This window comes from Lepidochelys olivacea (genome assembly GCF_965140295.1).
Source record: "Lepidochelys olivacea isolate rLepOli2 genome assembly, chromosome: 13".
Lineage (NCBI taxonomy): Eukaryota > Metazoa > Chordata > Testudines > Cheloniidae > Lepidochelys > Lepidochelys olivacea.
Genome location: NC_140423.1, coordinates 12,523,859 through 12,551,690, shown reverse-complemented (window position 1 = coordinate 12,551,690; position 27,832 = coordinate 12,523,859). Strand labels below are relative to the sequence as shown.

Genomic DNA, 27,832 nt, shown 5'->3' with positions numbered 1-27,832 from the left:
AAAAGTAAAATGGCCACATGACTTGTCATATGTTGCCAGTGCTTCTACTTTTATGTATTTCACCATGATAATGGGAAAAAATCAGATTTAGATTTTTCTTGTCAAATTACTTTATTTAACTTTTAAGTACTATGTAGAACAAGACCAGTTACTCTTCTATGTGCACTGGAGGAAAGTAACATTTGGAAAAGAATCTAATTGATTAAACAGTATTACAGATTTGCAACAATAGCTATGTTTAATGCCCACCTTCTTGGTCTTTCAATTCTTTGTTAAAAGCAGGGCTGGGGTTCAGCTGGTATGCAATAGCATGGCGTACTGACAGCTCTCTGAAATTACTGTCTTGTTTTCCCACACAGTCAGTTTTCATTTCAAAATAGCAGCAGCAGCAACAACAACAAAGTCTCTGGTTGTCATGGTTGTGATGAGAACCTCAGAACTGGGACCCAAGTCTACAAGATGCAGCGATGGCTATGGGCATGTCTCCATAGCAGCTGGGAGGCATAAAGTCCAACGTAGGCAGACATATATGTGCTCACGGGGCTTGAGCTAGCAACCTAAAAATAGCAGCATGGCCAGGGCAACACAGGCAGCGGCTTGGGCTAGCCAGCCAAGTACATACCTGCAGGGTTGGGCAGGGCAGCTAGGCTGAGCTGTTAGGCCACACTGCTATTTTTCGGTGCCAGACTGAGCAGAACTAGCTGGTGTATGGGGAATTACACATCTTATCTGCTGGGTAGACATCCTCTCTGTGAGTCTGCAGAGAGTCTGGAACATTATCTCTGAGAGGTTTGAACTGCCCCATTCATCTGTGTGAAGTGTCAACTCTGATGCCTAGTGATGATAATGTAAATATTGTTTTTGTGACTGGTTCGGTCACAGAGACCCCCTTGGGACTGTCACCTGATGTGCTGAGTTTACCTCTGGGCCCATTTTGCCTGCCAGCTTGGGACTCCAGAACCTTGTCTTGTTGAGCCAGACACACTAGCTTGCTGCAACACTGACCCAGGTTTGGGCCATGCCCCCAAAGCTGCAGACTTTAACCAAAAACTGCTCAGCAGGTCACCTATCTCCAACACCCAGCCACCCAGCTCCCAGTGGGATCCAAACCCTAAATAAATCCGTTTTACTCTGTATAAAGGTTATACAGGGTAAACTCATAAATTGTCCGTCCTCTATAACACTGATAGAGAGATATGCACAGCTGTTTGCTCCCCTAGGTATTAATCACTTACTCTGGGTTTATCAATAAACAAAAGTGATTTTATTAAGTATAAAAAGTAGGATTTAAGCGGTTCCAAGTAATAACAGACAGAACAAAGTAAGTTACCAAGCAAAATAAAACAAAACACGCTAGTCTAAGCCTAATACATTAAGAAAGTGATTACAGGTAAATTGCACCCGCAGAGACGTTCCAATAAGCTTCTTTCACAGACTAGACTCCTTCCTAGTCTGGGCCCAATCCTTTCCCCTGTTAGTCCTTGTTAGTTCTGGCAGGCATTTTAGGTGAAAAGGAGGGGCTTTCTCATGACTGGGATCCCCCTTGTTCTGCTCCACCCCCTTTTATAGCTTTGGCACAAGGCGGGATCCTTTGTCTCTCTGGGTCCCCATCCCTCCTAAATGGAAAGGCACCAGGTTTAAGATGGATTCCAGTACCAGGTGACATGGTCACATGTCACTGTAAGAACTCATTTTTCATTACCCACGTGACATGTCTACACAGGCAGACTTGCAGGCAAACAGAGCCATTTACAGTCAATTGTCCTAGTCAATGGGAGCCATCAAGATTGTAAACCACCATTAATGGCCCACACTTTGCATAATTACAATAGGACCTCAGAGTTATACTTCATATTTCTAGTTTCAGATACAAGAATGATACATTCATGCAAATAGGATGAATATATTCAGTAGGTTATAACCTTTGTAATGATACCTTACAAGAGACCTTTTGCATAAAGCATATTCCAGTTACATCATATTCACATTCATAAAGCATATGGAGTGCAAAGTCACACTGTTAACTATTTAATTGCTGGTGTAAGAAAGCAGAGGGAGATTCACAGCAATGTACAATTCACTGAGTCATGTCTCCTTTTGGTGGCACAAGTGGCTAGTGTTTGGGAGATACCATCACTTACTGTTCTCCCATCATGAAGAAGCCAAGCTGAAGGAGACTAGCAAAGCCCAGGGGCATATCCAATGTCCCACGCAAGGAGAGCCAAGCTCAAGGAGCCCAATGGAGCTCAGAGAACTCATATTATCATATTTTAAACATCTGTACAATCTACTGTGAACACTCTCATTTTGGCAACTCATGTGGGTGGAGCTTATTTTGTGGGCAGAGCTTGGAAGAGTAGAACTGGTATCATTTTCCCTTCAAGTCAACCCGTTTAAATCACACTTTTCCGACAAAGCCTTTTAACAATAACTCACCAACGAAAGAAAATTGTCTGTCTGTCTTGCTTCGAGAGAGAGCTAATGTAGATTGTGTACTGTTTGTTTAAGTCAGACTGTACATGCCTGACCTTGTCTACTCTGGCTTTTCTTTTAAAACCTCCCACCTTTGCAGCTCCGTTTGTGGTAGCAGAGGTGGAAATGCTAGTGTAGATCAGCTGCCAGTGTTTTAACTGCTGTGTCATCTGCAGCGCTGCACAGGGGGAATTATAGCTGTGGGAGGTTTTAAGAAAAATGGCAGCGTAACCACAGTCCTTGGGGCAGTGCAGCACCCATGTATTCCTCTGTGTCCATGTACATTGAAGGTGCTCCTTAAAAAATAGCAATACATTAAAAGAGACATGTCACATAGCTTGTTTGAAAAACAAAAGACTGAGGGCATAACCAGAAGTGTGTGAGCTGAGGGGGAACTGCAGCAGCTCATTTAGTGCATCCCTGAGGAGGGAGGCAGAACAGATTTCCTCACCATCTAATCCATCTCTGGATAGGCCTTGAATCTGAGCAGAGGAGTGGGCTCTCACACTCTCTTAATTATAGGGTACACAAAAATGGGCCAACCGAAAGAATCCCTTTGTCATGCAGTACTCAGAGAGGGAAAACTTATGGGATTTAAGAACATAGGAGACAGGCAAAAGAATCACCCAGGATAGACAGGGATGGTGGAGCCTTATTTGTGCCCTAGGTAACAGCTGGTGGTACAGGAAGCATTCAGACTCAGATACAGGGTGCCTAAGCTGCACCCAGACGTGTATGTGCCTAATGTGCACGCTTTGTGTTTGCACACTCAAATGGCTGCTTTGCACATGCAAACACCTGCTCATACATGCACCAGTTGTACAGGTGAAATGTAAAAGGGCCAGTTTAGAAATGAGGTTAATAAAGGCACCCAGTGCCTCATCTCTATATTCATTTTTTCCAGTGCTTGAGCTAAAATTGTAGGCCTGTCCCCTGTACTACGTGATAAAAGAGAACAAGTTGTCCCTGCCTTCTCCATTCTAGCACCCCTTTGTGGTCTAGTGCAGCCCCAAACCACAAAGTGAGCCAGCCAGGCAAGGCACGCAAGCCCTTTGATGAATTTATCTGAGTGGCTGAAAATGTGCCAGTGATTAAATATTTGCAGTCACGATTGCTGCAAAGTTTTAAAAAAAACCACTTCGTTTTAAGCGGCTTTTACTGGCGGGCTCCTGGGCACAAACATTTGCTTTGCAAACGTATGTTTCCTACTCAAATTCAGTGCTGCCCGCTCCCCCTTTCACTCTACCCTATTCAGCTTGCCTCTGTCCTCCTGCTGCTGATTTGCATGTAGCTTTCACCCGGCAGAAGGCTCCCGCTGAGGCTGCTGGGACTTGTAGTCTACATCAAAACTACGCAGGCGTTTGGGAGATTTTCGTGGGAATTTTAAAGACTCTTCCAGGAGGCGCCTCCAGACTCAAGTACTGAGGTACATACAAAGAGTACTAGACCCCTAACCATGTGTGCATTAGATTCCCGGGGAAATCTCAATCTAGAAGTAGATTAGAAAAATTAAGAGATGCAGAGAACTGCCCATTTATTTGGCTTTTTCAGTGCATGAAAATATAGCCTTTGCATTTACACAGGCAGTTCTAGCTATGAAAGTGGAGGAATGGAGACATCCCTAGCTACAGAGATATTGCGAGATGTAGAGCCCCAGCATCGCATTAACCAGGAAAGAAGCTAGATTTAGCAACTGGAAAGCCAGAAAGGGTTTATTTGCTTTTATATTGTATCTTCTCCCTTCTCCCTTGTCTGGTTAGACTGTAAACCCTTCAAAGCAGGGATTGTTTCCTTTCTGTATTTGTACAACACCCAGCCCAGTGGGGCCTCAAACCCAAATGGGGCATTTGGGTACCACCATAATATAAATATTTAACAATACTAATGACGGGGTTACCCTTTTTTATTTGCCTTTTTCGGATGTGTCACACCTAAACAAGCAAATTTAGCTATAATCCGAAGACGTGTGTGGGGGGGGGGGGAATCGGCATTTCCCAGTGTCTGCACATCTCTCTCGCTCCAGCCCCAGCAGACAGACGATCAATTATGAGCTAAGCTTTCGCAAAGCACGTGGCGACCAAACGACGCATCATCCCATGCGCGTCTCAGGCGGAGAAGAGGGAGACCGATGTGTCCCTCCCTCTCCACCCATGTCTGTGGATTTCAGTCGCAGCCCGGTTTGCAGCCCTCTCCGCCGCCTCTGGCGAACGAGCGCCCGCCTCGCGTTGTTATTTCAGCGGCGGCTGCTTCATGGCAGCCCTTGCGCCTCGCCTCGCCCCGCCCCGCCGCGGGTGGGAACTACAAGCCCCGTGGGCCTTTGCGCCCCCGCGGCTCGTCTCCCGTGGGGAGGCGGGGCCGGAGCCCGGCTGGGGGGGCGGAGGGAGAGGATGGTACAAAGCTCGGCGCGGCGGCTGGCAGGCAGCGGCCGCCTCTGTTCCCCGGCGCCCTGCGGGAGGTCATTGCACAAGAGGGGCTGGAGCCAGGGCTCTTCGCAGGCAGCGGTTCCCGGTGCATGGGGGACAAAGCGACAGCTGCCGCCTGCTGCTGCCGCCGCCGCGTGGGGGCGGCCCCGCCTACCTCTGCCCCCAGCTGCCGGTGGTGGTGAGGAGGAGGAGGATGACTCTGGCCGAGGGTGTCTCACGCCTCTTCTGAGCCCCTGAGACGTTTGCTCCCGGCCGCCCGTGGCCTTTGGATGCTCTTTGCAGCGGCCGCCGCCCCCTGGCCGCGCCCCGCGCCCGCAGCGCCATGCACACCGTGCAGAAGGACACTACCTTCACCAAGATCTTCGTCGGGGGGCTGCCCTACCACACCACCGACTCCTCCCTGAGGAAGTACTTCGAGGTGTTCGGGGACATCGAGGAAGCGGTGGTGATCACCGACCGGCAGACGGGCAAATCCCGGGGATATGGCTTTGTAAGTGCGGCGTGCGCCCCTCCCCCAGCCCGGGCAGGTGCCGCGGTGATGGGCGCGGAGAGGAAGGCGGGCGTCAGCCGGGGCTGGTGCCGAGTTCGCTTCCTCGTGTTGGCCCTGGTAGCCCGGCTCAGGCATGTCCCAGAGGAGCCCGGTCTCCGAAGCGGGGGTAGTTGTGATAGTAACTTGCTTTGTGTCGGTTAAACAGCCTGTGAGCCTGGGATCCCCCCCGCTCCCAGGGAAGAAAGCCCTTACCCCAGTGAAACACTGTCCTCCCCTCCCCCCGTATCCCATTAGCCGCCTCTGGTTGTCAGGTGTGGCTCCTTACAGCCCTTTCTTCCCCTGGCTTCTCTCTAACGCAGGGGAGAATCCCCCTGTATGCCCCCCACGCTCTCCCTTGGGCAAGACCTGCCCTGCTCTTGCACCAGCTAGCTCGCTTGGGGATTACACAGGGCTGGGTGGTTTGGAGGTCTCTTCTGTACAGAGCCGTCCTCTGCTAGAAAGTTGTTTCCCACTTCTTCAGCATCGCTCAGATCTGTTTTCCTTCCTGTAGGACAGACTGCTGGACGCAGGAGAGCTTGGGCCGAGGGCGTGAGGCAGAGAGTAATTCCCCCCTCCCCCCCCAAAGACAAAGGCCCTTGATTGAGAGCATTGGGATGAGAGCCTCCAGTGCTGGCTGCTCTGTAGTTCATTTCAACACCCCTTCCCCCACGCGTTGCTGGCTTGTTTCTTTAGAGCGCTTCAGTGAAGCACATTCTGTGCAGCCCTCAATTTCTGCATCTTCTGTATGATTCATGAGTGTGTCCTTTGCTTCAAGTTTCCCTGAGCAGCCTCTGCTTTAGGGAGTGTGTGGGGGAGAGGGGTTAAGTTACTCTAACAACTTGTGCCTGCTAGAGTGGAGAAAAAAATTGCTGTCCGATTCCCCAGGAGAGAAACTTGTTGGTGCTTTCTGTTTTCAACCCAGTGCACAGGACCCATTCTTGTCCCTCTTCCCCCTCCCCCCACGAACTGAGATTTCAAGAAAGCAAATTTAAGCCCTCACCCAAAAGAAGCAAACTTCATCAAGCCCCAATCAGTGCAGGTTTTGTGGAGCACCATTGCTACAAAACAGGTTGTGTTTAACTCCAGGTGACCATGACAGACAGAGCTGCAGCTGAGAGAGCATGCAAAGATCCCAACCCCATCATTGATGGCAGAAAAGCAAACGTGAACCTGGCATATCTGGGAGCAAAACCAAGGAGTATTCAAACTGGTGAGTTCTCTGCTCTCTCTGTTCGAATAAGCCTTACTTGTAAAATGGGAAATGTGTTGGTAATTGATCTTAAGGCACTGGCCCCTCAGTTTTCCCTGTTTATTTAGTGCATTATGTAATTCAGCTTTCTCTGCTCCCTGTTTCCTTACTTGAACCTTCTATGCCAAAATTACACATAGTTGGGGTAAAGACATTGTTCCCAGAAGCTAATGCATTTATAGTCTTCTTAAAACTGCTATAGTATATTGTTTCTACCACTCCACCTTCTTGATTCTATGGGTTTATTGCACGTTGTAGAAAATGAGTGCTCATCTCTTTGTATGACTGAGTTTTCTGTGTTCCTAATTCAGAATTCCTGTCTGATCTGCATGCATGTTACAATCGTTTTAATATACTCATGTATCTCTAAAAAATATTCTGTTAGGGAGTTTAAAATGTTTTCTCTCTCTCTCTCTCACTTGTAGTTGTGCATGTTTGCATTATAATACCTACACGCTACAGTGAATGCTTTTGTTTAAGACTAATGCTTTTTCAGGTTTCACTATAGGTGTGCAGCAGCTACATCCAGCCTTTATTCAGCGACCATATGGGTAAGTGGAAGTATTTTTTACGTAGTTAACTTCAGTCAGTTTGAAGTCAAATGCTTGAATCAACTTCCTCATTTTTAAAATGTGTGAGAAAACTCTAAGTCATAAAGAGGAATACAGCTTCAGCAGCAGTAATTCAGCTTCATAGTACTTTTTGTTTAGGTGAGTCTTGGAAAAGTTGTGTTGCATGTCTTTGTTTTTTGTTTTTTGTTTTTTTTTTTTAATTTGTCAGTTTTCATATGACTCCGAAAGATCCTCTTTTCAGCATCAGCAAATCAGTCTTCATAAATCACGAGAGATTTGTTTTGTAATACATTGCTTGCTGCTTTAGCAATTCGAAGAATGCAGAAGAATCCAAATAAATGACATATATTTTTCTTGTCATAATATTTAAGGTGTCAACAGTCAAGGAAATAACATGTTCCATAGCATGTTTTTCACATAAAAATCTGCTCTCTCCATCTTATTTCCCATGGAATCACACTTGGGGTACAATTTTAGTCAGGGAAACCAACTGAATTGGAAACAAAGTCTAATACTTAATGAAAGTAACATTAGGTCAAAAACTGATTCTGGACAGATGTTATACAGGGCTTGAATAGTCTGCAAAAGTGGGCTTTTGTCTGCTGTTTTCAATAGCTTATACCATCCTGACTCAGTCCGAGAAGTCCTCTTTTTATACATCTAATAGGATCTGGCAGCTGCTCTGGAAAATACAAGTGTGCTTCAAGAGAACAATAGCTACTGTCATACTGCCTTCATTTAACTGTTTAATGATTGATGCCATTCTTTTTCACATCGTTTCAAAAAGTGACTATTGATAGTGGGTTTTTTGTTTAGAGCATCAAAAAAGTGCACCCATTTTCTTAAAGTTCTTGAGCACTGCCATTTTGTAACTTTATATGACAATTTTTTTTTTCTTTTTTGGTTTAACTAAACAATATTCCATTCCTTCCCTGTCCTTAATTCATAGTCTCCTTCTTTCATTCCTGTTCCCTCACACCTATAGGCCCACAACTGTCTTGGTATTATCATTCCAGCCAGTGTGTGGATGTAAGAGGCAGTGTTGCCATAATAGTGCTCACACCATATGCTGGATGTGTATTGTTGAAACATGCTAGGTTTCATAAACAGTTAAGTCTGTGCTCGAAGGACTGGAGTATCATCTATTGTGCAAAGAGTCTTTCCTCTGAGGTGCGAAGAGCAGAAGTGTTTCAGGTAGACAGTATTTTTTTGGTCTTGTCTTTTTAAAGCTTTGTTTGCATGTGAAATACAACCGCTTTCTCAGCCGATGAGACAACCAGTAACCTTGGTATTTCTGGCACATGAACGCTAGAGGCTTTTCTAAAGGGTGCACAAGCATATCATTAATGTAGATCTTAAAAACTGCCCTCAACAAGACTCTCCCCATGTGAAGTGTAAAAAGAAGAAGAATACAGTGAAACAAACTAAGCTTCCACTGTCTTCAGTCGGCTTTGGATCAAGCCCTAACTCATGCAAACATACTCTTGTCATTCCTGTCTCTGACTCTCTGCACAGCCATATAGGCAGGGCAAACAAATAGGTTCTTTTTTGCAGGGGTTTTTATAACTTCCTTTTAGCTTCACATATTGAGAAGTGTGAGACTGAATAAGTGTTCATTTTGATCTACAGTTAGTGTTCCATTTGTTAGGCCTCAGTTTCATCATTAAAACCAACAGTGGAGTACATTTAGTACATATGACAATGAGCACTACAAATTTATTTATCAGTTGCCAAGAGACCGGGAGGAAGAGGGAGGGGATTATAGATCTCATTTGCAAGCGTCAGGAAACAAGAATTTCATGGCATTCCTCTCTGGCAATGATTTAATCACAGGAAACGTGCGTTGGCAAAAAAGTCATACAGTTTACCTTGGTGCCATGAATTGTACAGTGTTTCCAAAGCAGAGCGTCGGGTGTTCATTTGAGCAACAAAGTCTGACTGTTGGTTTTTTGTCTTTTCAAAGCAATCAGCAAAGTAAAAGCCAGTGTAGGGTCTAATCCTGCATTCATTGATCATCTAAAACTTCACCGGACACCAGTGGGATTTGTGGATCTATTACGCTTGTACAATCAGGCCCCCGTTTTTCACTTTAAGTTTAATTTAGTCATCTCCCACCCTCTTTGGTAGTGACTTGTCTAATGTTTGTAAGTCACTGAACAGTACCTAAATAAGCAACCTGCTTCTAAGCTACCTTCATACTTGGTACAGGGGGCAAAACACTTCCAATGCTGTGCCACCCATGAACATCTCTATTAAAGTGCGAATGTTCCAGTAATGGAATGCTGGCATTTAGAGACAGCTGCCATGGTCCTCTGCATCTCAGATGCTGCCGCAGAACACAGCAATGAAGTGGTTAATAATTTATTAAATGCTACACAATGAACTTTTTTATTTAAAAAAAAAAACCAAAAACAACAACAAACCCTCAATCATGCTGAAGAGAATGCTGAGTAGCGAAGGCCCAAAATGCAGACTGATGAGGACAGGAGCTTATTGAACTTAAAATGAATAGGAATGTTTTCATGCTGGTTTAAAACCCCAAATGCCTGTAAAAGGTACTTTTTTTTTTTTTTTTTTTTTTTTTTTTTTGGTAGCTTTACATTTAAACCTTTCCCGGCACTGCTGGGGACCAAATGCAGCTGCAGCATTGGGCTAGGGTATAAAGAAAAGAAAGTGAAACTAAATCAGCTTCTCTGCTCTTCACTCTGTTGAAGCAAAGCTAATCAATAAACAGCACAAAGGAGAAAAGCAAACTTTTAGATCTGAATCTTCAGATTCAAAAAGTCTACATTGTTAATAACACAAGCACAGTAGTATTTTCCTAATTTTTGAGAAAGACGCTCTAAATTTTATGGGCACAATTTTGCACCCACCATTGTTCCTGCAGCTAACAGGCTTGGTTTGTAGAATTGACACCATTGGCTACCTTGTTTGTGGAAAGTCGGGAAGCTAGATGTCTGAGCACCATGAATTGTGTCTGCAGTTATCTGTGGGCATGATTACTTGAAGACACAAAATTGCACCCGTATGATCAGAACATGTGGCAAGGCAACAATCGGAGCTTTTTTGTTGCTACAGCATCCCTTTAAAATGTTTCCCAAGAACATCTGAGACTTTATAAAAAGCAGTGAGGGGCAACCACGCAGATTGTTTGACAAGGAACATTTTGGTGCCGCTGCAGTGTGGTGTGCACAAAGCAACTTTAAGTCCTCTTGTGTTCCTCTGATCTAGGGACTGCTGTGCCTCAGCCTGTCATTTGGCATACCCTAGAATGGTACAGGGAATCCCTGGCTACATCCTAACCCCAGCCATGCCTCATGCTCTGGTCATCAGCAGTGTATGGCATAGGCACTGCTACAGATGCTTTACCCCCACATATGAAGCCCTCTATTAGGGGGAATCTTCCTTTGGCTGAGTAAGCTGGTTTTAGGGCTGCTTTCTGCACTGCTGGAATAGTACAAAGGTGGCTTAATGCAGCAGGATGTGGCCCACTGAGTAAAATACCTGTCATAAGTGGGTCTGGTGCCAGCTATTGAGCCTGGATCTCCATTGCCCTGCACCTCATGTAGTCACTTATATCAGTGCAAAGTGGAGGTAAAATGCTACCACACCAGATTGGCTTGCACTCCTGTAAGGGACTACACAAGTTAGAGGCTAATGGAAAATGAGGCACACAGAGTCCAGTTGTGTTGGGCCTGCTTGCCCCAGGTCAGCGTGTGGCCCAGTTGTTACTTATGCCTTGAAATGGTTAAATCTTTTTTTGGGTTTCTTTCACAATCTGCTGCTACAACCAGAAAGTGAAGAAAGTCCTTTGGTAGCTGTTATCCTTAATGTCGTTCAGTTGGGGTGCAAATAAAAGGAAACTTTCTTCTCTTCTCCGTGGCTTTGCTGTTTGCAAAGTCACATGTATTCCTTATTGTGGTGTCTCCCCACACTCTGGCTTCCTGTTGTACCACTTATCAAAAAAACACCCTGTTGCAAGACCCCAGGCTGCTCTGTCAGTCACAAGCAGCTCCTCTGAGCTGGCTCTCACAGCACCTGTTGTCTGTCTGTGCCAATAACATGAAAGCTTTTTTTGGGATTTCCAAAGAAATAGTCAAATCCAAGTGGCTTCAGCTGTTAATTCCCAAGCATGGCTGTTGACACAGGCCAAACTACTGCCAGTCAGAAAGGTTCCTCTTGAACTGAATGCCTGTAAATACACACCTAGGCTGTACTGCTTTACCGCTTTGTCTGAGACTTGTGTATGAAAGAAGCAAAGATTCAGAGTGCACTCAAGAGCACCATTCTGTTCTGTTTGGGCCCAATTCATCATTGCCCTGCATCTTGTGTGGTCACTTTCACTAGTGCAAAGTGAATGCATAAACACTGTGCCCTTCTGATCTGATAGCATCTTGTGCTTATTTTTGCACAGGGTAAATGATTGCTCAAAGCACAAGGCCCTGTCTGGCCTGTTTCATGAGCCAAATACTTTATTCCACTACACTCTGAGCTACTCCACTAAGTCACTGGAAGAGTCTTTCTAATCTAGAATATAAATTCTGCCCCCACTCTTAAAAATGTGAGTAGGGGCTAGTCTCCTTTCTCATACTGACGTAATGGCTTCAGTGGAATTACTCTTGATTCTCACCACTGTGAGTGAGAGCAGTCTCTTTAGCAGTGGAGAACTGAGCCCTCTCACCTTATGTAGACGCTTACATCTGGGCTAAGTGGGTACAAAATTCAACCATTCTGATTTGGTACCTAATAGGGTATCTGCACTTGGTGCAAGGCACACAGGTGTCTTCAGTATTGTGCCCTGAAAACTTTCTCAGAGCAGGCACTGAAGGTGTGATGAATGCAGCCCTAATAAATTCATGCTGAGGATACCAAAAAGGGTATCTAATTAGCAGCCCTGGTAGTGATTTTTTTTTTTGCAGCAAGGACAGCTTCTCACTCCTGAATTGTACTCGGACCAAGAACTTGTTTTCCAGAGGCCGTCAGACTTGGCAATGACTTTTTTGATCACTACATAGTTGGGCTGGATTTACTCTCTTAAACTAGAGATGAAAGGCTCAGAACTGCAAGGTTAACCCTTGAGCCCCATCCATTCTGCACCCCTCAAATCTGACCACTGGATCCTGGCTGACCCTAGTGAGCCCTCTGGAGCTGCCTTCACACGTTCCAGCTCTCCTGAAACAGAAATGTATTGAACCTCCACCTGTTCTATGTCTTGCACAGTGTTTGCATGGAAGCTGTTTGTGCCAGACTCACTACACGCATAAAGCCAGGGGGCTTTGGAATAGGTGAAAACATGGTGCAAAGGGAGGCATTCCCCCACCTGGTCCTTAACAGTAGGTTTTGGAAGAAGGAAACGTTTTGGATACTTGAGGTCAAGGAGGTTTGGAAGTAGAGCTGACAAATCTTTTGAATGTAAACTTTTTTTCTCTAAAAAGTTACATTTTGACAGAAAGGGTAACTTTTTTTTTTTTTTTTTTTTGTCCCAACAAAACTTTATTTCCGCCCCCACCCCCCCCCAAATCTAAAACATTGTTTCAGTGGTTACTATCTTTAATTTACCAAAAACATTTTTGGTAAACTAAATAGTTTGCATTTTTCCACCTTTCATTAACATTTTTTTGAAGTATTGTTTTGGAAGGGATCAAAGTGGACTTAAATTTTGCAACATTTTCCCCCTGACCAGTGCTACCTGGAGGTCTTAGAAGGATTTAAAGAGACTTCTTCAGTCTCTGTCCTTCTTTCAGTTGCAGTGAAGGGTTGGAAGTGTTCCACAAAAGGCAGCATTCCTGTGAACTTCTTTATGCTTCTGTTTTCTTGTCTGTAATTTGAAAATATTTACCTCAGAGGGATGTTCTAAGACTTAATTAGTGTTTCTAGCACCACAAGCTCCTCTGGTGTATATAGGTATCCAAAGTAGTACATTACTTCTTTACCATCAGTATATTTCTGTTGTATCTGTGTTATGTGGGAGAGACTGCTGTATAACTGAGCTCTGATGAGACTTCCAAGTTTGAGAGGGTTTTTTTTTTTTTCTTCACTGCGATGTGATTCTTGTTTTGTCCAGATCTTCCCTTCAGCTCTGTTGCCTGAGTATTTTTCAGTCTGCTTGTCCAGAACTATTTCTGGTCCCGATAGAGCGTCTTTTTGGGGGAACTTCTTGTGTGTGGAGGAAGCAAGATTTAGAGGATAGAGCTGTGGCCATGTTCAGCGTGGCACAACAGGGTGTGTTCTCACATTGTGGGTTGAGCTGAGAAAGGAGGATGAGACCTTTGTTAAGGGATGTGCTCTGTTCTCCATCCCCACATTTGGTTGTGGTTTGTCACCTCTTTCATACCTCTCCACTAGCTGTACATCCTGGGAGCACGTGTGGGTGGCGTCTTCTGTCTTTTTCCACCTGTTGCATTCTGTTTTCCTGGACCTTACTGAGTTTTCTCCTCTACTAACCATTTTCTAGAGGGTGTGGTTTTTGTTTTTTGGCATCATAACATCAAGATGCAACAGCTTCATTATCTTGTCAGTATAATAAAGTAATGATGTATTGCTGAGCCATAATGGGTTTAATGTTCCCCCCCCCCACCCCTAAATTGCCTAGCCTTCCAAACTTAGATTGAGTGAGAAATCCTTGACCTCTTTGATTTAACCCAGCTCTGACACTTCTCATTCTCTCCAGTGGGTTTGGTAGCCTTTGTGCCAATTCTGTGGCCAATAGTAATAGCCTCAGGTCTTACTGTGTGCATGTTTTCCACTCCTCTCCCAATCCCAATCAGTGACACTGGCATATAGCCCTTTCCTAGTTTTCTCCCAGAGTGTTGACTGCATAATCCCAACAAGGAAGCAGTAAACACAATTACTGAAATTCTGAGCATGCTCAGACTGCTGAGTAAATCTTCTTGCTGAACCAGAGGAGTAAGAGCGTAAGACAGAGGAGGAGCCAGAGTTTTCCTAAGATGCTCCGTTTTTATTTTTTTTAAAAAAAGGCAAATGAGTTACAATAAAACACCTGCTAATTTAAGGTCACCTGGAGGGCACATAAGGCAAATCATATACATGTAAGGAGAGAATTATTGTTGAAGCATTTGTAGAATATCTGTTTGGATCTCACTTGGAAAGGGCAAAAATATCCAGTTAGTGGCACAGAAGACACTGAAGTAAGAGAGCGGTCCTAGACTTCCTTTCTCAGTGCTAACTTTAACAAGCTTTGAGGAGACTGGAGGGTTCAGAAGTTTGGTGTCCGGTCACTGATTCCAATCCAACCCACAACAGTAGAGTAATTGTTGTTACCATCTGATTGTTCTGGCAGCCTATGTGGAATGAGGTTGCTGGTCAGTTGAATTCCTGGTGGACAGATGCCGACAAAATCTCCACCAAAGTTGGGAATCCTTCTTGGCAGTCGCAGAAGAGAAACTAGAGTCTAAAGTATGATATCTGAACTGTGCTTCACCCCGAAGATTGTTTTATCCCAGCTCAGCATCGGAGAGGAGGGACTATTTTGTCCAACTGAACTGGGACTTCTGATATGCAAGTTCAATTCCTAACTCCAACAGTCTTCCTGTGTGGCCTTGAGTGAGGTACCTAGGCCCCTATCCTGCAAATGCTTTCACTCATGCTTTACTTTAACCCTGGAAGTAGTTCCATTTACCTGAGTGCTTGATGGTCCAGGGCCTATATGTCAGTCTTCCATTTCTCACTTGTCCAGTAGGAATTATACGTTCTTTAAAAGCTGTAAACTTTTAAAGCACAGACTGTCCCTTGCTAGGTATCCATCCAGCACCTAGCGCAGTGTGGCGATCTCAGTGGAGGTGTCTAGGTGCTGCTGTAATACTATTGCTACTAAAAGTATGAGGCCTATTGGCATCCCAGAGCCAGGGGATGGCACAGGGGTATGGGATGGCAGGGAGGCCTTCAGTACTGTTTAGAACAGCGACTTCCGTCTGCAGGGCGCTCAGACTAGCCACCTTTCAGCACACTGAACCCAAAGGAATTATCCTTTAAACATGTCCCTTAGCTGCTGAACAGTCAGCTGGAATGAAAATAGAGACACCCAGTTCCAGTGGCCAGATGTCTTACGCCTGCACTTGTTGGCAAACACAAAGAGCTTTTTTTTTTCTTCCTTTCTTCAAGAAATAAGGAGACTGTTTGGCCAATAGCACTCGTGTGCTGATCGTGCAGCTGCCAGGCGCCCTGTACGTTGTGTACTCAAGCAATAGGCAACTTGGCATTTCTGTGCTAACCCTCCAAAGCAGGCTCATGCCTCTGACGTGCCCTTAGCACATACTGCTGATTCTTTGAATGCTTCGACAGCACTTTTGTCTACCCCATAGGATGGGGCTTGTCTTATTTATAGGGATGTTGTCTAGGTCATACGGGAGGCCCACTGTGTCTCCTACCTTTTTATTTCTGGTCTGCTTACAAAAGGCTGTGTAGCAAGTCTGTTCCTAGAGAAGGGGGAGGATGGTGGGAAGAATAGCAGTCGGGCTATCCTCTCTCTCTAAAGCAACCAAGCAAAGCCCAACCTCATGGCTGCTTTGGGAGCTAGAGCTGAGCAAGCTGTGGGAGCGAATGAGCCACCCACCCACCTTCCTCGATGCTTCCCCCTCAGCCTGTCTCCTCTACTCTTCAATCTGTGCAGCACACCGGCATTACAAATGGCCTCGTAGCAATCCTGCCGCGTGGCTGGTGGCAGCGGGACTGCGAGGGTTTAGAATAGTCCTGCCCACGTGCTATTGTGGAGAGCTGTTGGGAAGGGGGAGAGTCCTGGGCAGTATGCAACATAGTTGGCACTCTTCCCTCGCAGCATGAGAGGCTAGTCCTCTAGGTGTCTTGCATCCTTCCTGGGTGACCCTCAGAGTGCCACTGTCAACTAGCTGCCTAAAACAAACCCAACCTACAGTATTCTGGACCTTGGAGTATTGGTTGATCATAGGATGACTATGAGCTGCCAATGTGATATGGCTGTGAAAAAAGCTAATGTCGTCTTGGGATGCATCAGGAGAGGTATTTCCAGTAGGGATAAGGAGGTTTTAGTACCGTTATATAAGCCAGGTGAGGTCTCACCAGTGCAATACTGTGTGCAGTTCTCGTCTCCCATGTTTAAGAAGGATGAATTTAAACTGGAACAGGTACAGAGAAGGGCTACTAGGATGATCCAAGGAATGGAAAACTTGTCTTATGAAAGGAGACTCAGGGAGTTTGGCTTGTTTAGCCTAACTAAAAGAAGGTTGAGGGGAGATATGATTGCTCTCTATAAATATATCAGAGGGATAAATACCAGAGAGGGAGAGGAATTATTTAAACTCAGTACCAATGTGGACACAAGAACAAATGGATATAAACTGGCCACTAGGAAATTTAGATTAGAAATTAGACGAAGGTTTCTAACCATCAGAGGAGTGAAGTTTTGGAATAGCCTTCCGAGGGAAGTAGTGGGGGGAAAAGATCTATCTTGCTTTAAGATTAAACTCGATAAGTTTATGGAGGAGATGGTATGATGGGATAACATGGTTTTGGTAATTAAATATTCATGGTAAATAGGCCCAATGGCCTGTGATGGGTTTTTAGATGGGGTAAGATCCAAGTTACCCGGGAAAGAATTTTCTGTAGTATCTGGCTGATGAATCTTGCCCATATGCTCAGGGTTTAGCTGATCGCCATATTTGGGGTCGGGAAGGAATTTTCCTCCAGGGCAGATTGGAAGGCCCTGGAGGTTTTTCGCCTTCCTCTGTAGCATGGGGCACGGGTCACTTGCTGGAGGATTCTCTGCTCCTTGAGGTCTTCAAACTACAATTTGAGGACTTCAATAGCACAGATATAGGTGTGAGGTCTTTTTTAGGAGTGGTGGGTGAAATTCTGTGGCCTGCATTGTGCAGGAGGTCAGACTAGATGATCATAATGGTCCCTTCTGGCGTAAATATCTATGAATCTATTCTGAACACCGCATCCTACAGTAACGATGCTAACAGGGTGTGTGGGTGTGACTATAAATGCTCTCAGGGAGAATCCAACAACTGGAGTTGTTAAAAGTAAGCCTCGTAAAGGCCAAATTACCCAGTCAGCACATTCTGTGTAGGGTGGTGATTGGTTTTTTTGGTTGCTTTTAAAGCCTGTTTTGAATGTATTGGGAGCTGCATCTTTACTCTGTTCAATCAAATGTATTTTACATTTAAGCCCTCCCTAAAATGTTCAAATATGTGAAGTGTGTTTCCAGCATGAACTGAATTACAAACAAGCTATATTCATCCTATTATTTTTAACTTGCGGAATAAAATCAAAAGCTAAGTCTGTGTCCTCCTCCGATGGCTCTGTAACCATGTCTCTCATTGTCTTTTAATTTTGGCTGTTGGGGCAGGTGTGGCGTTGTGCCACATAGTTAGGAATGTTGGGTTAGCGCCCCGATCCTGATCGCCAGCCATCTTACGCTGCCTTTGGCCAAAGGCACAAAGCAAAGCCCTTGAGTCTCTCCAGCAAGCACCCGTGATTCTAATTTTAGGTTTGACCATGTTGTTCATTGTGTTCTCAAAGTGTATGTGGCCTCTACCAGTGATTGATCATAATACCCTGTAGCATCTTGTATTGTTGCTATTCACAGGATGACTTTGTGTGACAATTGCTGATCACTTGACATTTTATAATCACATGGTGTATTTTGGATGAAGTTCTTTTCTGGCTTTCAGAACTTTTGGGGAGGCCCTAAAGTCTCATTGACCTATTTTTTTTTTTTTTCTTCAAAACTAATTGACATACCCAGATGACAGAATTCCACAGCAGGAGAATGAGAATCTTAAAATATCACTTTAAAATGTAATTAAATTATCCAGAAAGGCTTTTGATGAACTACACAGCTTGTTTCATTTTTACCTTGATCGCAGATGATTGCTACTTGTAGAAAAGATGGACGTCAAACACAAATGTTGTGTGAGGCAAAGCTTTAAAAGGCCTATGAACAGCCTTTCTTAATCTGAAAATACAGCTTAAGACCACTTGTGACTAGTAAACCCAGCCAGCAGATAACTTCATTGTGCTGCACTTTGTTGTGTTTTCTTTGTAGTTGCTAGTAATCAAAGTTGACCTATACCTTGGTTTGTAAGTTGAGTTTTGTTTTTGTTTTCAATAAATGAGTTGCTATCTGCTCATCCAGTTAAAGTCCAATCAGCATCATACCCTGATTGAAATGTCTAGCTGCAACTAAAAACTGCCAGTGGTCCCTTTAAATAGAAATGGATTCTGGAGTTGCTGTGTGTGATTTTTTTGAACATAATAAAAGAAGGTGTTTAGCATGCATTAGTACATGTGCTGGGCTGGGGCTTGGCTTTGGACAGGAACTACAGAAGTACATGCTACTTTGGTCTTAATACTGTTTATTATACAGTGTCCTATTTTGAGAGAAGCAAATACTAAGAGGAAGAAAATAGTCAAAAAGTTAGTGTTCTAGATCTGTTTGATCACTTTATCTTGTCAGCTACAATTTAAAGAAACATGCATTTTTAAAAAACGTTTGTAGTGTTCTGTAGTTTGAGGTTTTTGGGCAAGTTAAGTCCAGTCCTGCCAGATACTGAACACCTTCAGCTCCCACCAAAGTTATTGGGAGTTGTAGGCTCAGTGCCTTGCAGGATTGGGTCCTTTTTTCTCTTAAAGTGCACATGCATCCAGCCAAATGGCCAGGAAATAGATGTGGAGGTTGTGCGCACGCATACATGGAGAACATGCAATGCTGCTGCAGTAAGATTTTTCTCATGCACCTCTGTTGGTTCTGAATGTTTCCTGGTCTGTTTCTGTCCAGGGATACATTCCACGTGCAACGCTGGCATCTACTCTTGTAAATTTGGCCTGAAATGCAGCAAAGAGAATTGATGTGTCTGGTGACAAACTTTCATGTCACCCATGGACATCATTAGGCATTTCAAAGACTTCTATCCTACTTAGCATCTTTATGCTTTCAGTGTGCTCACATGTTGGAGTGTGGACAGGTTAGGTCTGAGTGGGAGATGTCAGCAGCTTGGCCCAGAGTTTTGCATGGGAGTTACTAGGTACTTGGGATAGCTGTTTTTAACGAGACTATTTAGAGCCAAATGCTCAAAAGGGCCTCAACCCACAGCCTCTAGGTGAGCACTTGTAAATTTGCATGTGTGGGCAAAAATGATTGTGGACAGAATTGTGAGTGCAAACACAAGGCATGCAGGGGTTTGGGTTTGGTGTGGGGCTTTTTGTTGAACTTAAGCATTCACTTTTAAAAATCATACCAAGCCCTTTCCCTAGAGTTGCTGGGAATGCATTATTAGAAGGACCAAAACTTGGATGGGTAGGGAAGAGGGTTGGTTACAGGTCACCCTCTCGTCTGGAAGGAGCGCTTCTTCAAAAACAAACTTTTTAAAAGAGGACTCCTTGATAGAATAATGTTAGAATTAGGGAGACGATCTGACCTGCTCTTCTCTAACTTTGTCACATAGGCTAGTACAAGTGAGAGCAACTGTTTAATCCTTTACGTGGATTGGGGAAGATTAACACTGATGCAGAAATATATTTTAAAAAAATATTTGAAACAAGAGATGGGCCAGCACCAGAATCCTGCATCTGGATTAGATTCAAATCTTCCAGTCTGAACCCACCTTTATGGTTCTAAGTTAGGTTCAGATCTGTAAAGGGCCTGCTTCTGAGCTGGGTACAGCTGAAACCTTGCAAGAGCTTGTGAGATTTTGACACCGTTGGATATGAATTTGCACTTTAGCCCTGATTTAGCCTCAAACTCCATCCTAACCCTAATTCAGATCAGAATTAAAACCAACAAAAAGACACGAATTTCTAGCAGGTTCTTGTTTCATTCTACTCCATTAGATGAGTGCCAATGGATAGAGACATTCATGGACCTAAAGAACATGAGGTTATTGATTCATACAGTAGATCTAGGAGTGGGTTGACTGCTGGATTTGTGACTGCTCCTAGCCCTCCAGAGATTTGAGGTAATAGTCTCAAGTCTGCCCCTTCAAGGGATAGTGCTGTTTCTGAATTGCTTTGCTGATGAGAGCTATAGCTCCTAAGGCAGCTGTTGCTGCGGGGCAACCGCAGTGGCTGTGCGAGCTGTTCACATTCTGAGCCAGGGATCTAGCTAGGAAAAAGTGAAGTGTTGGCTTGAGAACCCTGCTTAGATGAGCCCTTGCTTAGAGGAGATTCCCGAACTGGGACTCTGATGTGGAAAAGGCTATGCCATGTTCTGATGGTCAGAATGACCAACAGGAGCATGCACTGAATAATTAGAGAGGAGGAGGAGGAGAGTTTACAGCAACCACAGGTTGTTCTGTAACTCACTATACTGGAATCTATATAGAACTGTCTAGTAGGTACTGAACAATGCCCAATACAAGCAAGGTCAGAGGAACTGACACAAACCAATTTAATTTTTGTTCACAAATCATGATAAAACCTCTTCTTGCAGGGGACTATGTCCTGTCCTCACAGCGGAATAGATTAGATTGTTTGGGTCTTTTCCACCTCTAATTGGTAATCCAATGATTTATTGGCCAGGGGTAACATTTTTGAAAGTCCCATTTTTAAAAGTGGTTTAGGTACTTGGGCTCCTACGTTTAATTGACTCAATGGGAGACTTTGGAAGATAGGACTTGTGCTCCTAAAACATGTAAGCACTTGTGAAAATGTTTACCCCAGATCCATTTGGCAGGATTTAAACACTGCATTTTTTTGAATTGCTTCTTAGTTTTTTTTATGCTTATTTAAATATGTTGGTGCAACAGAGGAGGGTATTTCTATGTAACAAGTTTAGTGTAATGCCAGCTTTTTGGTGCAACAGAAGCTCATCTTGGTTTTTATTTTTGAAGAATGATTGTTTCTGCAGACCCAGTTTTGGGCGTGTGGCGAAATGCACTGGGGCAACAATTTCTCAAGCAGTCTCTGAAACTGCAGCCATCTTGTGCACCGAAGTGTTTTTACATGTAAAATCAGGAATTGTCCAGACTAATGACACTTGTACCTGCAGATTCTTGGACATCCCCTTGCATCCCTTGTGTGGGCCAGTTCAGTTTGTTTGAGCAGATTTCTGTTTTCAGGTTTGCGCGATCTTGCTCACAGTTTGAGGCCTGGTGTGTTTTGTTTTTTTTTGGCTCTTTTTGGTTCTTCATAGTCAGCAGCTTTTAGCTCATTAATAGAAGCTCTTTGTATGAATAATCTCAGATTATTTTCATCCTAAACACTCTTACAAGAGTATCACTAAAATTTGCTTAGCAATACAGCCACGTCCAGGATGTGACCTATCAGCTGTTTAACAGTGTACAGCAACACAATAATTTAGGACAGAAAGTGAAGAATACAGTATCCAGTTTAAAGTGCAGAGTGAATACCTAGGGACTGAGCTGGTCAAGTAGGGAGCTAGATGGTGATACAAGGTTCACTCTGAAGTTTGGATTCCCATTCACAGTAAAAGACCATAGCTCTCATGTAAGTGGGGCCCAGCACTGATAATGAAAATGGTGCCTTAAGTCTAGTCCAGTGAATGGTTTTCACCACAAGCAGGGAGTCTGTTTTTCCAAGAGAGGATAGCACTGTGTAAAGCTAGGTAGCTCCTCTTTATCATCTGTGCTCTTTTATCTGATGTTCCGGTTAGGTACCCCATGAGTTGAAAGAGAAGTGGCATAAAGGTCACAAATACTGAAAATAATGCAAGTCACAGCTTGGTTTTTGGGGGGCAGCAGATTGTTGACATGGCAGCTGCTGGGAAGCAAAGGAAAGCAAACCAAACTAACGGTTCATGTTTTACAACAATCGCCATGTAGCTGTTTCCTCCAAGCAGCCTGGCATTGGGGAAACACTAGTGTAAATATATTGTAGATGATAAGCTGGCATGATAAGCCCTTTACTCTGATTATATCCTGGAGCTACCAGTCCATACCTAGTAAAAGCATCCTGATAAGGGCTTAGGGGTGAATAGCCTCACATCTGTTTACAGAGGAATTCCCAAGGGATAGGAGATCATGCCATTTTAATGGTGCCTTGGGAAGTGCAGAGGCCATGGGACTGGCCCACTGAGCTAGAGTCAGGAGGAAACAAGGAGCTGAGCCTGGGCGGGGGGAAGGCAGCTGTGGGATGCCAGCCCAAGATGGACACCCCTCCCTTCCCCCTTGCTACTATTTAAACACCACCATTGTGCCTGGTGCTGTGCAAGACACAGATCAGGAGTCCTTACTCCTTAGAGCTTGCAGCCGGGCCAGAGAAGGCAGTTAGATTAACAAAGGGAGGTAAAAAACAAAGCTAACACACTCTTATTTCTATGTCTGGCCCTTGTGGAAGGAGCAAGCCTCTGGGAGGGTTTAACTGATGGAAGGGCAGAAGGTCTGGTGTCCCAGGGCCAGGTGGCCATTCCAGGCACAAAGGACAGTGTAGAAGGAAACAAAAGATAGTGAGGCCGGTATTGTTGAAGGAAGCACAATAGAAATATGCCAGATCAGGGTTATTTGGGACTGCAAAGGTGCAGAGACATGGTTGGTATGTAAGGTTCAATGGACCGGTTAGACACAGGTGATGCTGGGACTGAGGGTCCTGGAGGTAATTTTGGCTGTGGTGGTGTGGAAAGACTGGGAGGGGGACTGGTGAGCATGATGCAGGCAGCTGGGAGGCAAGTGAGGCAGTTGCCGTAGTCAGAGCAGGAGATGAGAGTTCCTAGACCAGTGTTTTAGTGCCTGGGACAAATTGGGCTAGTCAGATTATTAAAAGGAGGCGAAAGAAGTAACATACAGGAAGGAGTCTAGGTGACACAAGGGAAGTGTGAGGAGGAGGCGGGTGGTGCTGTTAAGCTGCACTGGGGAAAGCACACAGGGATTAGGAAGCCAGCAGGCTGAAGCTGGGCTGTAGCGTTTTTTGTTTTGTTTTTTAACTTGAGTTGGCAACAAGCCAGCATACTGTCTTGGAATCAGATCTACTCACTGGGTAGAGGAGGAGGTCTGAGTGTCCCCAGCATAAAGGGGAGAGTAGAGGCCATGAGAGTAGATGAGATCACCCTGGGAGAGGAGGCGGTGACCAAGAATACAGCTTTGAGGACACCAGCAGGAGGAGCTGCCAAAGGAGACGGCAACACAGTGGAGGGGAAGGTCAGAGAAGCGAGAGAGAGGAAGGTGATGGGGCAGATGGAAGACAGAGGCCCCAAGACTTCAGGGAGAAGCCGGTGAGAACCATTTCAGTGGAGCCGGAGAGGTTTTTTCCCTCAAGACATCCCAGCCAGGTTTCTTTCCCCTGTCATTGCAATTCAGTGGAGGATACTGTAGTGGAAGGGGCATGAGAACCAAGATTAGAGGAACAGAGATAAGGGAGGATAAGGATCCGCTAAGTACCCACAGTATGAGCTTCTCCTTGTGCTACTTCTAACCTTCAGGATTTTGCCTTTCTTTAATTGTGCCCACCTTTTTAATTAAGCTGGCACCCCTAGCACCTGGATAGTGTTGACAGGCCTCACTGTCTCTGTTTTCAGTGCACTTAAGGGTTTTTTTGGGGTGGAAACCTGACTGACTTTCTGTCTGTTTTGACTCCACAGGCTCACCCCTCACTATATTTACCCTCAAGCTATTGTTCAGCCTAGCGTGGTCATCCCAACCCCTGTGCAGTCTATCACATCTCCCTACATAGACTACACCTCTGCGAGCCAAGCCTACACCCAGTACACCACAGCTGCCTACGACCAGTACCCCTACGCCGCCTCTCCTGCTGCTGGGTTTGTGGGATACGGCTACACGAGCGCAGTTCAGCAGCCCATCACTGCTAGCAATCCGGCAGCACACACCACAGCTTTTGTTCAGTATCAGCCCCAGCAGCTGCAGCCTGACCGTATGCAGTAAGGGCCCTGCCCGTGCGTTCACCATGTAGGACAATCTCTTTTACAGTGGAAGGATACAAACAAAAAAGCAGAAAACAAAACCACCCAACCTTACTAGGTGTATACGAATACCTAAGCTATTTATAGTGTTAAGGACAAGCCTAAACCCTTGCTGTCTGACTGTGCTCATGGAAAAGGACTTCCGGTAAGTTTCTTTCAATCAGGGCAAATATTGTCTTGAAGATGGACTTAAATTGACTGAAATGTTAAAAGGAAAACTACAGTTTCTTGCACACTTAGTGATCTGCTTCCATTGCCTGTCATCTTCACTCCCACTCCTTCCCCATCCGTCAGTTGTTTCCTACTCCCCTCCCCTTCCCCAAATCAAATCTGCAATCCTCTCATTTACTGTCGAGGTACACAAGGTACTCCGAGAACATGGATAAAAAGCAATCGTATTTTTTGGTTGTACAAAAACTTTGTAATACTCAGATGCCTTACAGAAAAAAGAAAAAGAAACTATTTTTTAATATTTATTGCGATTTTATTCGCATGAGCTGTGAATTGCAGACAGAAGAATAGTAGTAAGTATCTGCCTTGTTTAATTCTCATTTTACTAAATTATTGTATGTCAGTAAAAGTTCCTAAGTAATTGCTGAATCACTTCAACATGCAAAAGGGAATATTGGCTTTAAGGAAAGCAGAATATTCCTTTAGTCAACGCACTGTAATATTTTTCTTGTAATTGTTACTCTTAAGATTATCTCAGACTTAGGTATATTTTTAAAATGCAAAAAATCAAACAAAAACCCCCCACCTGGAATAATGAACATATTGTCTACTTTGATGGATCTTGTTATGCTGCAACTAATGGAGAAATTGACAGTATTTATGTAAGTGTTAGACAGTTTTTTCAGGCTGTTGGCTGGCAAAGTTTAGGAGAATGTCAGGAATGGATTAAAACTTTTTTTTACATATTTGAACAAATGGGTAAATGTAACATTTTTATGCCTATGGTACAACAGCCAAATAAAGAGACAATAGACTACCTAGGGTAAGTGCATGTTTTTACAAGGAGCAGCAATCAGCTTATTTTTTTTTTAACCACTCAATACTATTTTGTAGGCTCCAGCCAAATAAATATGGTATTAAAGAGACAAATGAAATTGACTTGAATTGGATACACTGGGCCTTACCCTGCAGCTGTTGTGGACTTGATCCTGAGAGGTTCTGAGCCACCTTCAAGTCTCCTGGACCCCTCTCTGCATTCAAACTACAGTTTCCAGCATCTCCCATTGGAGTCACATTCCTTTTAAGGCACCTGGCCCTTAGTTGCCCCGTACGTTGTGTTGTCATTAAGTCCAGTGTCAAGTGGGTCTTCAGTGCTCCCTTTCTAAGCTGGTAGCGTTTTGCACCCACCGTTTGCTGATGATGTAAATGATCACCCAAGGTGCTGGGCAATGGAGACTAGCAAGGAGAGCAGTATCAGTATTGTCCTGAGGGGGTTGTCATGGTATCACAAAGAAACCACATGCTTCTTCTAATGGAAGTTGTCTAAAGGGAACAGTTTTGCACGACTGATTCCATCCAAAAGTCTGATCCGCCAAAATTCTGTCTCGTGTAAGGGCTGGGTTTCTGAGGGCCTCTTCAATCAGGCAGGCCAGAGACATGCTAGGATTGGCACTTGCCCTCAGGCAAGGTGGCTCCAGGGCCCTGAGCCTTCCTTGAGTTGGCCACATGGTTCTATTTTTTTTTTTCCACTTGAATTTCCTTTTAGTAATTTGGTTTTCAACTTTTTGACACTCAAACAGCTGTTTTTAAAGTAAATAAAATGAATCTATTTAAACATGTTTAATTTTCCTTTTTATTTCATATCTATAAACACCTACAAACCCCCCTTCCCCCAGTGCTGGTCACTGAAAAAGTGAGACTAAGCCAGCCCTATGTTTTTTAGCACCACCCTATGCTGCTGCTAATAAGATTCTGACTCACAAAATCATTGGGGGGTCAGATTAGGGGCAAAAGTGGTGATACTCTATCCACAATCCCAGCTCCCACCCATTATCCTAGACTAGCTGGATGGTTTTGCTACATCTCAGCAGTTAAATAGGTAACAAGATTGACCTCTACGGTGTCATGGTTCTGTTTCAGCCTGAATGCCCCATTTAGACTAGTGGACATTTGTTTACTCCTGTCACTGCTGCTGTTTCAGGCTGCAGATACATTTCATACACTGTTGATCCAGGTCACAGTGGGGTGGGGCGGGGGGGAGGAGTATAAGCCTAGAACTTTTCTGTGTGTGTAAGTAATTAGGTTCTTTTGCTGCCCCAGGACTCTTAAGTGGTAGTGGCCGCCCACCATTGAATGCTGTCTCAATAGGATTCTACACTTAGGAGGAGGTTCCTGGTCTGAAGTCACTAGCTTAGAGCTGGGCTACACTGGGGGGGGGTTTCAAGATTCGCAACTTCCGCTACGCTATTCATGTAGCTGAAGTTGAAGTATCTTAATTAGAGTTACCTAGCCGTCCTCACGGCAGCAAATCGAACGCGGCGGCTCCCCACTCAACTCCACTTACTCTTCCTGCTGAGGTGGAGTACAGGCATCGATTCAGGGATCGATTTATAGTGTCTAGATGAGACACGATGATCAATCCCCACCTGCCGAGCTGGTGGGTAGTGAAGACGTACCCTTAGAAATACTGTAAGGGCAGCAGATTATTTGGCTATATATATATATATATATATCCCTCAAGCCTTTTGATCAATGGTTTTGGTGGTCCTAAAATCCAAATCTGTTGATGTGCAAGTGACTTTTTTTTTCTCTCTGCACCTCCTGTCAGCATTCCTTGTTCTTCACTCAAGCAAAGCTCCTTTGAATTCAATATTAGGAGGGCTAAATGGAGTCTTCCATCTTCCTCCAGGATCTTCACCTAGCTCCCCCTGCAGCCAATGGAGAGACTGAGGCCCCTAAAGATTAATTTGGGAATGAAAAAACTATGACAGTGTACCTTTTTGATTAATAAGAGGAGATTTTCCTGTTAGAGCTAACTTCCTAACAGGTGCCCAAAACAGGAAGCAATAGTTACAAGGAAAAACTGACCCTGATGTCTCCCTTTCAATGGATATTCAGCCTGTTATTATAGAAATAGATTCCTGGCTCCAGATCAGTTTTGCCCCAAGCGTATTTCTAGAAAAAGCCACATCAAAGCAATAGTCTAAGCTGCCAGCTCCCTGTTTGTGAAAACCCAGGGGGGGCTTGGTGGAATAACAATGAACCACCCTGTAGAGCTTTCCAGGTGGAAATGGAGTGGTGACCCACACAATGGAAAGTGAAACGTTTAGCCTTTTGCAAGAGAACAAAACATTCCCCTCACCCCCCAACAGGCTAGAACCCCAAAAGCCCCCTTAGATCCCTTTGTTAGAGGGAAGGGCCAGTTCAAAATGCAATCTGCTAATGCTGATGTAGGAATAAGAGGTTTCAGCTTCTTGATTGTTGGGAGTCCTTCATAGGAAAAGTCTACACACTTGCCAAGGTCCTAGAACAGAGGTGGGCGAACTATGGCCCACAGGACCCTTCTGCCCAACCCCTGAGCTCCTGGCCTGGGAGGCTGTCCCCTGGCCCCTCAGCCTCGGCTCACGACGCTGCCGGTGCAATGCTCTGGGCGAGGGGGCTGCGAGCTCCTGGGGCAGTGCAGCTGCAGAGCCTGGCCTGACCCGGTGCTCTGTGCTGCAGGGCGCATGGCTGGCTCCAGCTAGGCGGCACGGCTGTAGCACCTCCAGG

General features: G+C 44.7%; 1 protein-coding gene across 1 annotated transcript; it reads left to right on the top strand.

The window, feature by feature from the left end:
* Window positions 1-4,846: 4,846 nt before the first annotated feature.
* On the top strand, window positions 4,847-25,902 carry RBM38 (RNA binding motif protein 38). Its single transcript, XM_084645544.1, has 4 exons — window positions 4,847-5,385; window positions 6,511-6,634; window positions 7,170-7,224; window positions 23,774-25,902. The coding sequence occupies exons 1-4, from the start codon at window positions 5,218-5,220 to the stop codon at window positions 24,072-24,074; spliced, it is 648 nt and encodes a 215-aa protein (XP_084501670.1). The 5' UTR covers window positions 4,847-5,217; the 3' UTR covers window positions 24,075-25,902.
* Window positions 25,903-27,832: the final 1,930 nt, after the last annotated feature.

What these genes read in the sequence shown, in the direction of transcription:
- RBM38 (XM_084645544.1), top strand. Translation starts at nt 5,218, where the DNA reads ATGCACACCGTGCAGAAGGACACTACCTTCACCAAGATCTTCGTCGGG. An exon ending in AATCCCGGGGATATGGCTTT is followed by an intron (nt 5,386 to 6,510) that starts GTAAGTGCGGCG and finishes GTTTAACTCCAG; the next exon opens with GTGACCATGACAGACAGAGC. An exon ending in TTTATTCAGCGACCATATGG is followed by an intron (nt 7,225 to 23,773) that starts GTAAGTGGAAGT and finishes TTGACTCCACAG; the next exon opens with GCTCACCCCTCACTATATTT.